The sequence below is a fragment of the Tiliqua scincoides genome, chromosome 1 (assembly GCF_035046505.1).
Source record: "Tiliqua scincoides isolate rTilSci1 chromosome 1, rTilSci1.hap2, whole genome shotgun sequence".
Lineage (NCBI taxonomy): Eukaryota > Metazoa > Chordata > Lepidosauria > Squamata > Scincidae > Tiliqua > Tiliqua scincoides.
In genome coordinates this window covers 104,465,955-104,478,751 of record NC_089821.1, presented here as the reverse complement: position 1 = coordinate 104,478,751, position 12,797 = coordinate 104,465,955, and the positions used below count along the sequence as shown (strand labels likewise).

General features: G+C 41.9%; 1 protein-coding gene across 1 annotated transcript in view; it reads left to right on the top strand.

Annotated features, from left to right (window-relative positions):
- Window positions 1-8,900, top strand: part of LRP2 (LDL receptor related protein 2) — a 173,702-nt gene extending 164,802 nt beyond the window's left edge. Inside the window, exons 72-79 of the mRNA XM_066621620.1 lie at window positions 901-991; window positions 2,545-2,612; window positions 2,756-2,876; window positions 4,519-4,648; window positions 5,630-5,740; window positions 5,879-5,986; window positions 7,217-7,288; window positions 8,739-8,900. Of these exons, the coding sequence (XP_066477717.1) occupies window positions 901-991; window positions 2,545-2,612; window positions 2,756-2,876; window positions 4,519-4,648; window positions 5,630-5,740; window positions 5,879-5,986; window positions 7,217-7,288; window positions 8,739-8,900 (863 nt within the window). The remainder of the gene's footprint in view (window positions 1-900; window positions 992-2,544; window positions 2,613-2,755; window positions 2,877-4,518; window positions 4,649-5,629; window positions 5,741-5,878; window positions 5,987-7,216; window positions 7,289-8,738) is intronic.
- Window positions 8,901-12,797: the final 3,897 nt, after the last annotated feature.

Genomic DNA, 12,797 nt, shown 5'->3' with positions numbered 1-12,797 from the left:
AGAGGTAGCACTAGCTTTGATTATAGTAACTGTTTCAGAGCTAGAGCTAACAACTAGCACTTGTGCTAGGTCTTCGGATCTTGTCTTGTGCATGTGCCGGGACCATCACACCGGAATGGCCCTGTGAATAACATTGATCTATTAGAAGTACTCATATGGATGAAGATAGCTGCGAATCACTTCTTCAGTTAGGCTGGTGTAGCCCAGTGGCTAAGAGATTAAGCTATGAATCAGAATCTCCTTGATTCAGATCTCATCTTTGCTATGAGTTCACTTGGTAGTCTTAGGCAAGTTGCACCTTCTCAGCCTCAGCTGCAGCATGGGGGATGATATTTACTCACCACTCAGGGCTATTGTAAGGGCAATATAAAAATGATACATGGGAAGTGCTGTCTCACTTAGAAAGCGCTGTTCAAATGTTAAGTATTATTCTGTGAGTTCAGCAAATTGCACTCTATTGCATTCAGCAAATGAACCAGTTGTGGAAGTACATTTCCATATGTATCAGACATGTCCATCAGATTCACTCATCTCTGGTTAAGCAGTGCAGTACCAATGAGCTAGATGAATAAAGATCTCCCTTGCTGGGTCACAGAAGTACCTTTTCATTTCATTGTATACTTCTTGTAAATTGTTTGCTGTGTACATTTGTGTTTTCTAAATGTATTCTTATAAAATTGGTTGTTACTTGCCACCTTCGACCTCACATAAGAGAGGAGGAAAACCCAAAATAACTTTTATAAATGACAGATATGAATAAAGTATAGAGCCTTGGACCAGGCAAACAATGATCCTGGCTGAAATTCGATCCTAAGAGTAGAGCAGAAGTTGATAAGGTAGGATATGCTTTGCAGGGTACATACAGATCATTAACCTATGTATGGCTTTTCATCTTTGCAGCCATTGAACTCCCTCCTACAATGCCACCAGCATGTAGGTGTTTGTATGGAGGAACGTGTTACATTGATGAAAGCGGGCTTCCTAAATGCAAGTAAGTCTGTATGGAAGGGTCAGGAAAGAATTGACAGGAATGCGTGTTTACTTGGAATGAAGTTCCATTATATTCAGTAAACTTCCTACCTGGGAACTATGCATAGGATTGAGCCCTTAGTATCACATAAAAATGTGTTCTCAAAAATCACAACAGGCTCCAAGCCAAAGACACTTTAAAGTGTCTCTGAAATGTTTCCCATTGCCAGGGAGGCAAATCAGTTCTTAAATGGATTGACTGTACAGCAGCTTGTCTCTTAGGCAGCTTGTGTGGCAAAAAGATTTCAGAGCCCTTGTCATGATCCTTCTTGTGTAGCTTTTCTGGATTGCGGCTACATGACCAGTCTAGTAAATAAACTCTCATAAACTGAGGAAACTTCTCCACATTGGGCTGGGTTTCGACAATGTATTCAACTGGCCTTACCTACCATATGATGCACGATGTGAGCACATGTACCTCCCTTCTGGCACACAGTCCCACAATGTCACTGTTGGGGGGGGCAATAACCCAAACCATATGTGCTCTACCCCACATCACATGGTGGATGAAGCTAGTGCGATACCTGGTCTAAACCAGTCCATTGTGATTTTGTGACTGGTCATGCTTGTGTTGAGAATTCTCACATTGAAAATGGGTTAATGTGGACCACTGCCTCAAAGAGATTCATGTTTTTGTAGTTAGGTGAAGAACTGTACAAGTGTTTGTCAAGGGGAGAATGTTCACAGTTGCAGATGTAACACAATTTCAATTCCAGCTGACATAGGTGAGCAGAAGATCTACTGATGTGACATATTGCTAGACTGTTCCATTTCAGAATGCAGAAAATTTTGAATGTCACTTTTCCCTGACACACTAGTTTTGAATATGTACGGAATGCATTATGTGTGTGGGGAGCATTCCAACATTTGGTCCCCCCTGCACAGTTAGAAATGGTACCGCCTGGCAGCAAGTACACTGCATGGGGTCCTGTTCATCTATTTGAGCTCTTAACCCATTTCTGCCCAGCCCACAGGTGCACACATTTGATCCACGTTGGGCAGAAATGGCTTTAACTCCATTCTCAAGGTGTTTGTAATTCTGAAGTTCTGCTGTCTCTGAAATGATGAATTGGCAGGCCATATAGCAAATCCCCAATTTACTGCTGGAAGGCTCAAACACCTAAAGATAAGTAAAGTTGAGGTTTTTTGTTTTGAAAAGATCAGAAAGCAAGCTTCTCAGATTCTCATCTCACAATCAAAGGAAAACCTATAAGAACATGCCAGAAAAGCAAAAGCACATTTAACACTCACTTGCACCTATAGGGGCCACTGATGCTCCACTGAAATCAAATCTCCTCTAATGTTCACAAGCTGAACTCTTTGTTTGTGATTCAGCATTCCTGCACGTTCATTTCCAGCAAGGAGGTTTTCTTGTGCTACCAGTGAGTGAAACATGTAATTACTAAGGAATGGGTTTCAAAAAATCATGTCATGTAGGTATACTTTACAGAGCGTAAAAAAGACAGTTACCTTTCTGCAGTCAATTCCAGTCAGGCGTTTCACATCCTTTTACAGATGCTCATATGGCTACACTGGAGATTACTGTGAAGTGGGATTGTCAAGGGGAGTGCCTCCTGGAACAAGTAAGCTACAAATGTACACTTATTCTGTATAATCAAGCATGGATCCAAGCAGAGTTTTGAATGACAGCCCATCAACATGTTATAGTTGATGCCATTTTGCAGTTTGATATGTATGGTTTTCTTACTCCTTTCTTCTCCGACAGCAGCAGTGGCAGTGTTACTTACCGTCATCCTCATAGTAGTCATTGGAGCGCTGGCTGTTGGCGGATTTTTTAATTACAGGCGGACAGGCTCCCTCTTACCTTCACTTCCCAAATTACCAAGGTAGGTTTCACAGAGGATGCTGATTGTTCTTGAGCAACAGAAAACATTAATTAATGACTATTGTGCTCCCTTTCCTGTCTACATAGTGTTTAAAAATTGATGGGGTTCATGAGTGGTGCAGCCATGAAGGTGTTTGTATAAAGGCTTAAAAGTGGTTCATGGTTACTTCTGCTGTTAATCAGTAACAAAAACCACTCATGTTTTACCAGTCCTTGTTTTCTTGAAAATTTAAGTGTGCTAAACGTTTATTTAGAGGATAAGCATGAGTATTTTTGATGGAACTTCTGATTATTCTCTTGTAAAACAATGAATAAGTCACAAAAGAAGCCATCCGCAAATCTTCAAAGCAATCTGAGTTTCCCGGTTAAGCTCAGTAGGGTTCAGATGAGATTTGCACCACTGATCCTTTGTGAATTCAGGAGCCACAGTTCATCTAATGCTTTGTCTCTCTACACCTTAATCCATCACACATGAAACAACGCTTATAGAAGTCCGAATAGAAAACTAACAGCGTCTATCAGCTGGCACTCACCTGTTCAGTTCAAGGAACAAATAAAATGTTTCAAGCCATGCTGAAGCATCAATTAAAAATCTTGTGGCACCTTAAAGACGAAGAAATTTTTTGTAGTGCAAGTTTTCATAGGTTAAAGTCTACTTCATCAGAATGCTGCTTATCTCTTTCATCTTCGGAACACCAGAACCCTGTTTACACTTCAGAACAACCAGTGTTTTGTTAGTGAGCAGCAGTAAGAGAGCAGTAAGAAAGCAGCACAAGAAATATATGTGCAGGTGTCTGTTCTCTATTAAAGACATCTTTAAGGAGCATTACAGATGGTATATCCCAGTGTTCTTCAACCTTGGGCTGGACCCCAAAGGGATCACAAAACCTCAGATGTGGGGTCACAGCAACTTTGATGAAGAAATGAAAAAGGGTGAAGACCACTGGACTAGAGCCCCACCAGGCTCTAGGGAGAGACATCTGGTATAACCCCCTTCAGATACCAGGAGATTATGTCCCAGTTCTTAGCAGTTGTGCTAAAATACCTTTCACTAGTGCCAGGTCGCATGGTATCATTTTCTGTTCCCTCTAATAAGTATATTTGGTTACAGAGAACAGTGTTGGGAGGGCATCATGAAGGTGGGGAGTGGCTGGTGATGGGAGGGGGTGGGCAGACAGCGTCCTCATGTGTGGGATCAATAATGGTGTCCCCAGTCTCGTACTTTATATATCGTTGCACGAAAAAGGTTGAAGACCAATGGTTTATGCTACATGGATGAGGCATACTTGACACAGCTACAGATGACTCTTTCACCATTCCAGGCTTGCTAGTCTAGCTTTTTCATCGATCCCATATGTCATCATAGCAATGAATCCAGGCTTTTTAAGCCTGACCCCAAGGACATTTGACTAATAGAAGATTCTTTTTTTGTTTAGAGTCTCCCCTTAGTGGAAACTTGTGAATGTGGTGTTCAACTTCTAAATACTTTTCTGAAGAAATAGTGGGACATTTTGTTTTGGTATACCATACAGAACTATCATATTTGTCCCAAAGAATGAAAATCCAAAAAAGGGGTAAAAGTCGGAATCTTTTATTGAGCCATTTTCTTCTGGTTGAATATATGTATATTCTTATTTTCAAAGCTTAAGCAGTCTTGTAAAGTCCACTGAGAATGGCAATGGGGTTACATTCCGATCTGGAGCTGATGTGACTATGGACATTAATGTGTCTGGATTTGGACTTGAGTCTGCTGTTGACAGAGCAATGCAAATGGTAATGATTTTTCTCCAAAAAAAAAAAAGTGGGGAGGGTGGTGGGGAGGAGGTATTTCTGCAGGGGAGGGCAGAACGTGAGTGGATCAGGCCTGGGAAGGGGTGGGATTCTCTGCCATATCCTAACGCACTTTCCAGCCATCCCAGCATTACATTGGGCTTCCTGGATTTGTGCCAGCTGTTTCCAAGAAGTTCCATAGGGCAGACTGGGGTTTGACATGAGTTAGGTGGAAAATATCCTCTTACTCTGAGGAGACCCCCATCTTCCTCCTAAGCTGTGCTGTATCCGGCACAGGCCATGCGGCCTGGCTGTGCCAGTGCAGATTAGGATTGGGCTGCCCATTTCTTGAACTAGAGTTCAAATGGGGGAGGGGGTGAGTGGACTACATTTCCTCCACCAGAAACTGGTTTGGAAACCTGCCTGTCTTGCCTTCTGCTTAACTACCCTTATGGCCTTGAGGAATACAGAAATTCACAATGTAAAACAGGAATTGAACATTTTTTCCCCTAGAGGTAGAGCTAGTTTTCTACCAGGGGAAAAAATGATTTGTTTTTTAAATAAGAAATTATTTTGAAGACTTTGCAGAGAGGGCCCATTCTGAGATGGTTTGGGGTGTATTTTTCTTGTAATAGATTTGATTGATTTATATCAATCTCTTGTGTAGTATTTTTTGAGCTTCTGTTGAAGAGATATTCATTTTTCCGCCAACTAGAGATGATTTACGGAGTGTCATTATACAAGCACACTTGGCAGAATTGGCTTGATGATCTCACATACTATTCCCGTATATACAACACCAGGCACAATAGTGAATGGCAGAGTTCCGTACTGGGGGGAAATATTTAAAGAATTAAAAGAATCACTTAAAAAATTAAAATTTGATGCTGTTCTTATAGCTGTACCATTTCTGATGTTATGCTTTGCTTTAAGAAGTTATAAATTTGTATTGACTGGTTACATATTGCTGTTGCTTGTCATCAGAATGAAAACTTTGCTGTGGAAACTGGAAAGCAGCCAATCACATTTGAAAATCCCATGTACACCACAAAAGACAGCGGACTTGAGGATGTGAGCGTAGCTCCTCCCACACAGGTAAGGGAGAAAAGTAGTACATGATTTTCCTTCTCTCACTGTATTCTTCCTAGCCTGTGATCTATCCATTTTCCCTTCCTTAGTATATTTTCCTTCAATATTTCTTCTTTAATTCTTCCAATCTCTTTGTGGCAACAGGTAACTGCTTCTAGCAGCGGAGAAAATGAGAACTTTGAGAATCCTGTCTATGCTACATCCATATCTGCCAGTACTCCCCAGCCCCCTGCAAACACGGAAACTTCTCAGGTAACAGACAGCTGTTTTACAAAACATGCCGGAAACAAATGCTGGGAGGAGGAGGATCATGCTCTGTAGAGTTCTCATGTGTTAACTCTACATTTTATACTGCTCAAGTTCAGGAATGCATACCTCTTCTTTAGTCAGTAGCAGGCCTGGAGGGGAGATGGGAGGGCAAAAGCCCCAAGTGCCACACCCATGGGCTTTGTGGGGGCAGCACCACTACTCCCCCCACGCTGCTTCTGCCTGCCCTCCAGAGCCGTTCTGGGGGCAGGCGAAGCCCTGCGCAACACTGAGGACCACTTGGAAAGTCTTCTGAGGCTTCCAACACAGTCTTAAGCAGTGCTTCCAGTTTCCCAGTCACAATGCCCCAGTTTGAGATCCTCTAGCTTTCAGCATTGCTTGTTTATGGCCTGCCATCAATGTACATAGTACTTTACATAGAGGGAAAGGATGAAAACCTGTCCTGAGGGGCTTTTGTATGACTCTGAGCTCTCAAAGTGTATGACTCTGAGCTCTCAAATACTCATCTCAAAGTGAGATGAGTATTTTCTGAACAGGGAGAATTCACATTTCAAGCTGCTTCCCCACTCATGCAATCACTATTTCCTTTGATGAAACAGGTTCACAATAGGTAAGACGTGGTAACTTAAAGGTTAATCTTCTGGCCGGCAGGGGACGTGGGTCAGTTGTAGGAATAGGGTATATTCACTATTACAGGATGTTCTTACTTGAAGGCTGTCCTTGGTCTGTGTTCAGCATTTTTCATATCATCTAGGTCCAGCTTAAACAAGCGCAATTGCAGCAGAAGTCACAGGTCCTGATTGGGCAGTTGCCTTCAATGGAATACTTTGCCAGTCCCCATGTTGGTGTTTCTGCAATGGGTGTTCTTTTCATTTGGTTAAGTCAGATGCTAAATTGTCAGGTCCTCGTGTTTGCTAGCACTGTTCCATTTTATGAGTTTTAGGGCGCAATCCTAACCTCTTATGTCAGTGCTTTTCCAGCCAACGTGTGCTGCACCCTGCAGTTGGGTGTCACTCACGGAGGCCTCCTCAAAGGAAGGGAATGTTTGTCCCCTGACCTCAGAGCTGCATTGCCCTTATGTCAGTGCTGGAAAGCACTGACATAAGGGGTTAGGATTGTGCCCTTTGTTGATTGCTTGTGTGTATCAGTTTTAGTTGATTGCTTAGTCATAAATATTTACTGGTCAAGTTCTAAACTTTTTTTCTAAACTTCCAGGAGTCAAAGTGGAGTTTCTTTAAAAGAAAACTGAAACAAAATACCAATTTTGAAAATCCAATATATGCAGAGGTAAAGTTGATTTATGTCAGATTTATTCAGAAGCAAAAGACTGCTGATTGATGAAGTAGATGATAGTGGTGAATGTGATTGAAGCATACGTTTCTAGCATAAAGGTCTAAAAGTGGCATGGAATATGTACTAGTCAGCAATTATCTCTTTCAAAAGTGGAATTCATATAAACAGCTGAGATCTACTATGGCAGATGCGGAGGCTTAACCTTTGACCTCTCAAACCTTTGCAAAATATGTCACCAAGTGGAATCCCTTTTTAAAAACAATATATTTATTGAAATGTTCAGACATACAGAAAAAGCAAATCACAAACAATAGAATGTTTGTATGTTCACCACAGTAGGAAATGTTAGAATGTCCACCACAGTAGGAAAGTGACCCAGAACAGCAAAGAATGAACTGCAAGAATGAAACTAATGAAAGAACGCAACTAATCATACAGAAAAGAGTGCATGTGTGTGTTACACGTAGGACCAAGTTAAACTGGGAATTCTGCCATGTTCAAGGTTCATGAGATATCTGAGCAATGAACACAGGAATATTCAGGGAGAATTCTGATCAGAGTTAGAGCAGTTGCTGCTTGCAACTTGAAGAAATCATATTTGTCAATCTGTACAACTACTGATCAGTTTTCTGGAGATATAGTACTCTGTACAAGAGGAATGTGGGAGTTTTGTCTAAAGACCCAAATCCATCAAGCACAGCTTAGTAGCACATAGCATCTCCCTGCAGGCATACATATTTCTAATAAGCGCACGCGCGCACACGCGCGCACACACGCTTGCTTGCTTGCTTGCTTGCTCTCTCAAAGAAACCAAGACAAAGCTTGAGGAAGAGTGTGATCAATTTCACTATGAATGATTTCACAATTTCACTATGGTCACTATTACACCACCCTGAAAAACAGCCCCCTGTGGATGCCCCAGTTTGAGCATCAAACTCTTCAAGCTACAGGGTCTCTTCAGTGAAGGGGTACAACCCCATTGAAACAAAAGTATGTGTTTATGAAGCTACCACCCCACTGACATACGGAGAACTTAACATGTGCACTAAGTGCACAGACCTTCTACAGGAATTGAATGTGTGCACTGAATACACACGAGGCTCTAGCTCATTGTGACTGTCCACAGCAAAATCCCTCCTTGTACTTTACTCATTCTATATATTTCTTACCTTTCCTTATGAAACTGAGATTTTTCCTTACAAAACACTTATGGATTGTGATCTGTTTTCAACAGCACAATCCTATGTATGTTTACTCAGAAGTAAGTCTCACTGAGTTCTCACTGAGTAAGTTCAGTGAGACTTACTCCCAGATAAGTGTCTATATCATTTCTGATTTGAGCTCTGAGCAGCAGCTACATAGTTCACTAAAATTGTCGATAGTCAGTTCTTGTGAAATTCAGATGTTACCCCCTCAAACCTCTACAATATATTTGTTGTTTCAGATGGAAAAGGAGCACCAAGGAGCAGCTGAGCAAGCCCCTCCTCCATCTCCCTCCCTACCGCAGAAAATTATTCTCAAAAGAGATCAACCACTAGCCTACACAGCAACTGAAGATTCGTTCCAAGACACCGCCAATCTAGTCAAAGAGGACTCTGTTGTATAACTAGTTCATGTAGGGAATAATTAGGCACAACCATTTGCACATATATTTTTGTAAACAGAAGGAAAAAACGGTTCACACCTCTTTATTAAAAATATATATATATATTTAGTCTTTAGCTGGAGAGATCTGTTGAAACCATGCCTTGATATTTTTGTTTTTTACACATGCCAATGCCTATTTTTATGAGTAATTATCACGTGTACTATATGTATATCTTTGCACTGACACTCTCTGAAAGTAATGTTATAAATATACTGTACATTTGTAAATTTCTGAAAGATTATCTGGTTGCTGATGTTTTAGTATGAATCTGTTCTGAAATTGCATTGCTAGGGACACATCCTCTGTACAAATGATTATATGACATAAGATAGAGGAGAGCATAGTGGCCACCCACTGAGTGGCAAAGACCTTTGGAACATATATTGATTAGCAGCAATCTGCTAAGTCTCTACTGGTGCTTATGGTCTGCTCTGTGATCTGTTTTCAGTACCAGAGAATGTGGGGAAAAAAATTAGTGCCTCTTTATATGGTACTAAACAGGACACAAACCATTTATACAACCCTCTTGGGGGGGAAATACACAAGAAGTGGCACAAAATGTTTTCTGTGTGTTAATATTTTGCCTGGTGTCGACAGAATCATCCTTTCCCTCTAAACACCTTTTTTTTAAGGTCCCAGTTTCAGTATGTTTACTGGTGGAAGCTAGGATGTGTTTTACATTTTTCCACTTTCACCTTTAATTTAATGGCACATTTTCTTGATCATCACTGGAATAATTCTGCTCTCAGCTAAAAATCTCTACAAGTCATTCATCTTGTTAAAATGACAGTAGCTAGCTATCGAAAATGCTTTATTTCTGTGCCGTGGTGCACAAACAATGCTGGCATGGTTTAAAATGAGCCAACTTTCTTTCTCTCTTTCTCTCTCTCTCATGTGAACATTTTTAATATTTGTTGACTATTTATTTCCTGTGGTGGGCAATAATAGAAAGGGAAAAACCATTTTTACTGATACAGCCTTTTACTGCACATCTTATTAGTTTTACTACTGATTCGCTGGTTTAGTAGACATAACTCGAACCCTTTAAAGTCTGTGTGCCACTCCAGGAATGTATAGTCTACGCGGCTGCTTAATGTTTCTGGCCCAGCTACTCATGTGATTTGGATTCCAGACTTCTACATTTATAATGAATGAGACTTCTGCTGTTTATTTCAGGGTTTTTTTGTACCTGAATTCTCAAAATTAAGTGCTATGCCTCTTTTAATATGCTTGGTTTTATTACCTTGATGTGTACTTTGATTAGAAAAGAAAAACTGGAAAATGCTGCTGCTGAATAAATTAATAAGGATTGTATTTTATCATTATCTAGTCTACAAGTAATTGATTCTAGTGTATTGACCTGTACGCTCATCTAACTTACACGTTCTAAGGAAGTGTGGGGAAAATAGGGCATGCGGCTGCCAGTTATTTTGGGTCTTGGCCAATGAAAGTGCATCTGAAGCAGCAGCAATCATTGTGGTAAGCAACCGCTCCCTGATCCCATCTCACAATAAAGGGCTCACTCCTGGTAGCTCTTTCCAAGGTCAGGGCTGAATTCAGAAACGGGGGACATAAGAATGGATGGAAGCGCCCCTGAGCTGGGATAGGATGCATTTACTTCACCTGTAAGGTGTGTTGGGATAGCTGCATTTATTGGTGAATGTATTTATTAAGCAACATACAATAAAAGCAACTAAAACATTGTCACAGAGTTTTAGGAATATACCAATAAGTTACACGAACTACAAGTAATCCTCTGAGAAGAGTTCTTTGATACCTTCAAGAAGATGGGCTAATTGAGTTAATATGTCCAGCTGATGTCCATGCCCACACCCCATGTATTGAGGTCATTATATATTTCCTCTCCCTTCCCTGACTGCCATTCTGCTTCACTTAATTGTGTGATGGATGGTTCCTATTTCAATAGTAATCCTTCACATTTATGTAGCACCTTGAGTCTGCAAAGCACTTTACATATATCATTTTCATGGAATTCTTACAACAATTCTCTCAGCTAGAGGTTTCTGAGAATACCTTATACTATTTGGGGTCAAAGAGGCTAGGACACGCCTGTGTGAACATCAAATTAGTGATGTTTTTAAAAAGTGGTGCATTTAGTGTCAAACATCTATTTGGAATCTGGGTGCTGGATGACCTTTGGATGTTGGAACTGGAAAAAGCATCCTCAGTATCATATCGAACAGAAATGTTGGGGCAGAGGAGAGTGGCAGCCACAGGAGCGTCATGTCCTATCCAACTTCATAGCATGCCCTTGGATGCTTTGCAGTCAAGGCATGCTGCATACATTTTATGACCTTAGAAATGTGGGGATCACATAGCCTATTAGCTTATTCTTTGTATCCTTAAATCTGCTAGAAAGCAAATAGGCCATCAAAAATTGTGAAATGTCAGGTTTTAAAGCTGAAGGGGAAAAGAGATCAATACATTACTCTGTAGCCCCAGAGCAGCAATGCAAACACTTTTCCCCCCATTAGTTATGGCTGCCTTATTTTGCTTATAAAATCTAACAGCCCACAGTAGCAAAGTCTGCTTAAAATACACAGTAAAATCCTATTACCTGAACTGAGCATTTACAAGCTACCATTTCTTGAGCTATCTGTGTGTCTGTTTTACTAAATGTGTCCTACAGGCACCGTCAAGCAGGTGTACTGTGCCTGGTTTTCATTATTTGAATCATATTACAGACTGAATGAGATGGGTGAATTAGTTCTGTGTTTTTTATACCCTGATCAAGGAACACTGGGTGAGATGGCCTGTTCTGCCCCACAATTCTACAATTCATTAAAGACCCAGTCCTATTTGGACACTGCAGATGTCTCACAGATGCCAATGTGATGTCCATCATATCCTGAGCCTGGCCAGCAAGTTCAGGGAATGATGGGGGACGGTGGAGCCCAAGCCATGTCCTACCAGCACAGCCGGCCGAGCAAATCCACCTCTTGTCACCAACAACCAGCACCAACATTGCCCAGACGCCACTGCTGACCACAGTGGTGGTGCCACAACTGCCCTATGACTAAGCAGTACATGTGTGCTAGTTGCTTGATGACTTAGTGATCAAGACTTGCCTGCTGGACCACAAAGCTGCCTGCCACATCCATACTCCGACACCAGCTCCACCCCACAGAAGAAAGCACATGATCACAGCCTGACAAAGCTAGCCAAGCCACAATGTCCTGGAGGAGGCCCCATGGGGCCACAATTCTTGACCCATAAGCTCCCTGGGATGCAATGGAGCCTACCCCTAAGGAGATCTGCACTGAACCAAGCTGACAACAGAATGCAAGGGTGAATATACCAGAGAAAATGCACGTGAACACCGTGCCCACATGCTGCCACCTGCCAGACACCACTGCACCCACAAGGCACACTTTGCATCAGCCATATGCTGCAAGTCAGCTTGCTGAAGATCCCAGAGGAGCCACATGTGGCATTGACACCCTGGCATACACCATGGACCAAGCACACTTCCAAGCTACTCACCGCAAGCATTGCCACCCCATGCCAAAGTGAGGCTGCAGATGTGACTAATGGGGAGAGGGAGGAAGCAGGGAAGGGAGGAGAGGGGTAGGGGGACAGGGGATAGGAAAGAAGCAGGGGACACAGAGACAACAGAGGGCAGGCATTTGCCCCTCCATGCCCATGGCTAGCACCCAACCTCACAATTTGAGCCAGATGCCTGAATGATAAAAAGGCAGTTCTGCTCTTACCGTAGGGCAGCCATCATATCCAGTGCCTACTCCTGCCACTCCACATCCTACCAGGCTACCACCAAAGTCACCACAATGTCTTCTGCCATACAACCTCCACAAGCTGGGCCTGGCCTTCTCAGGC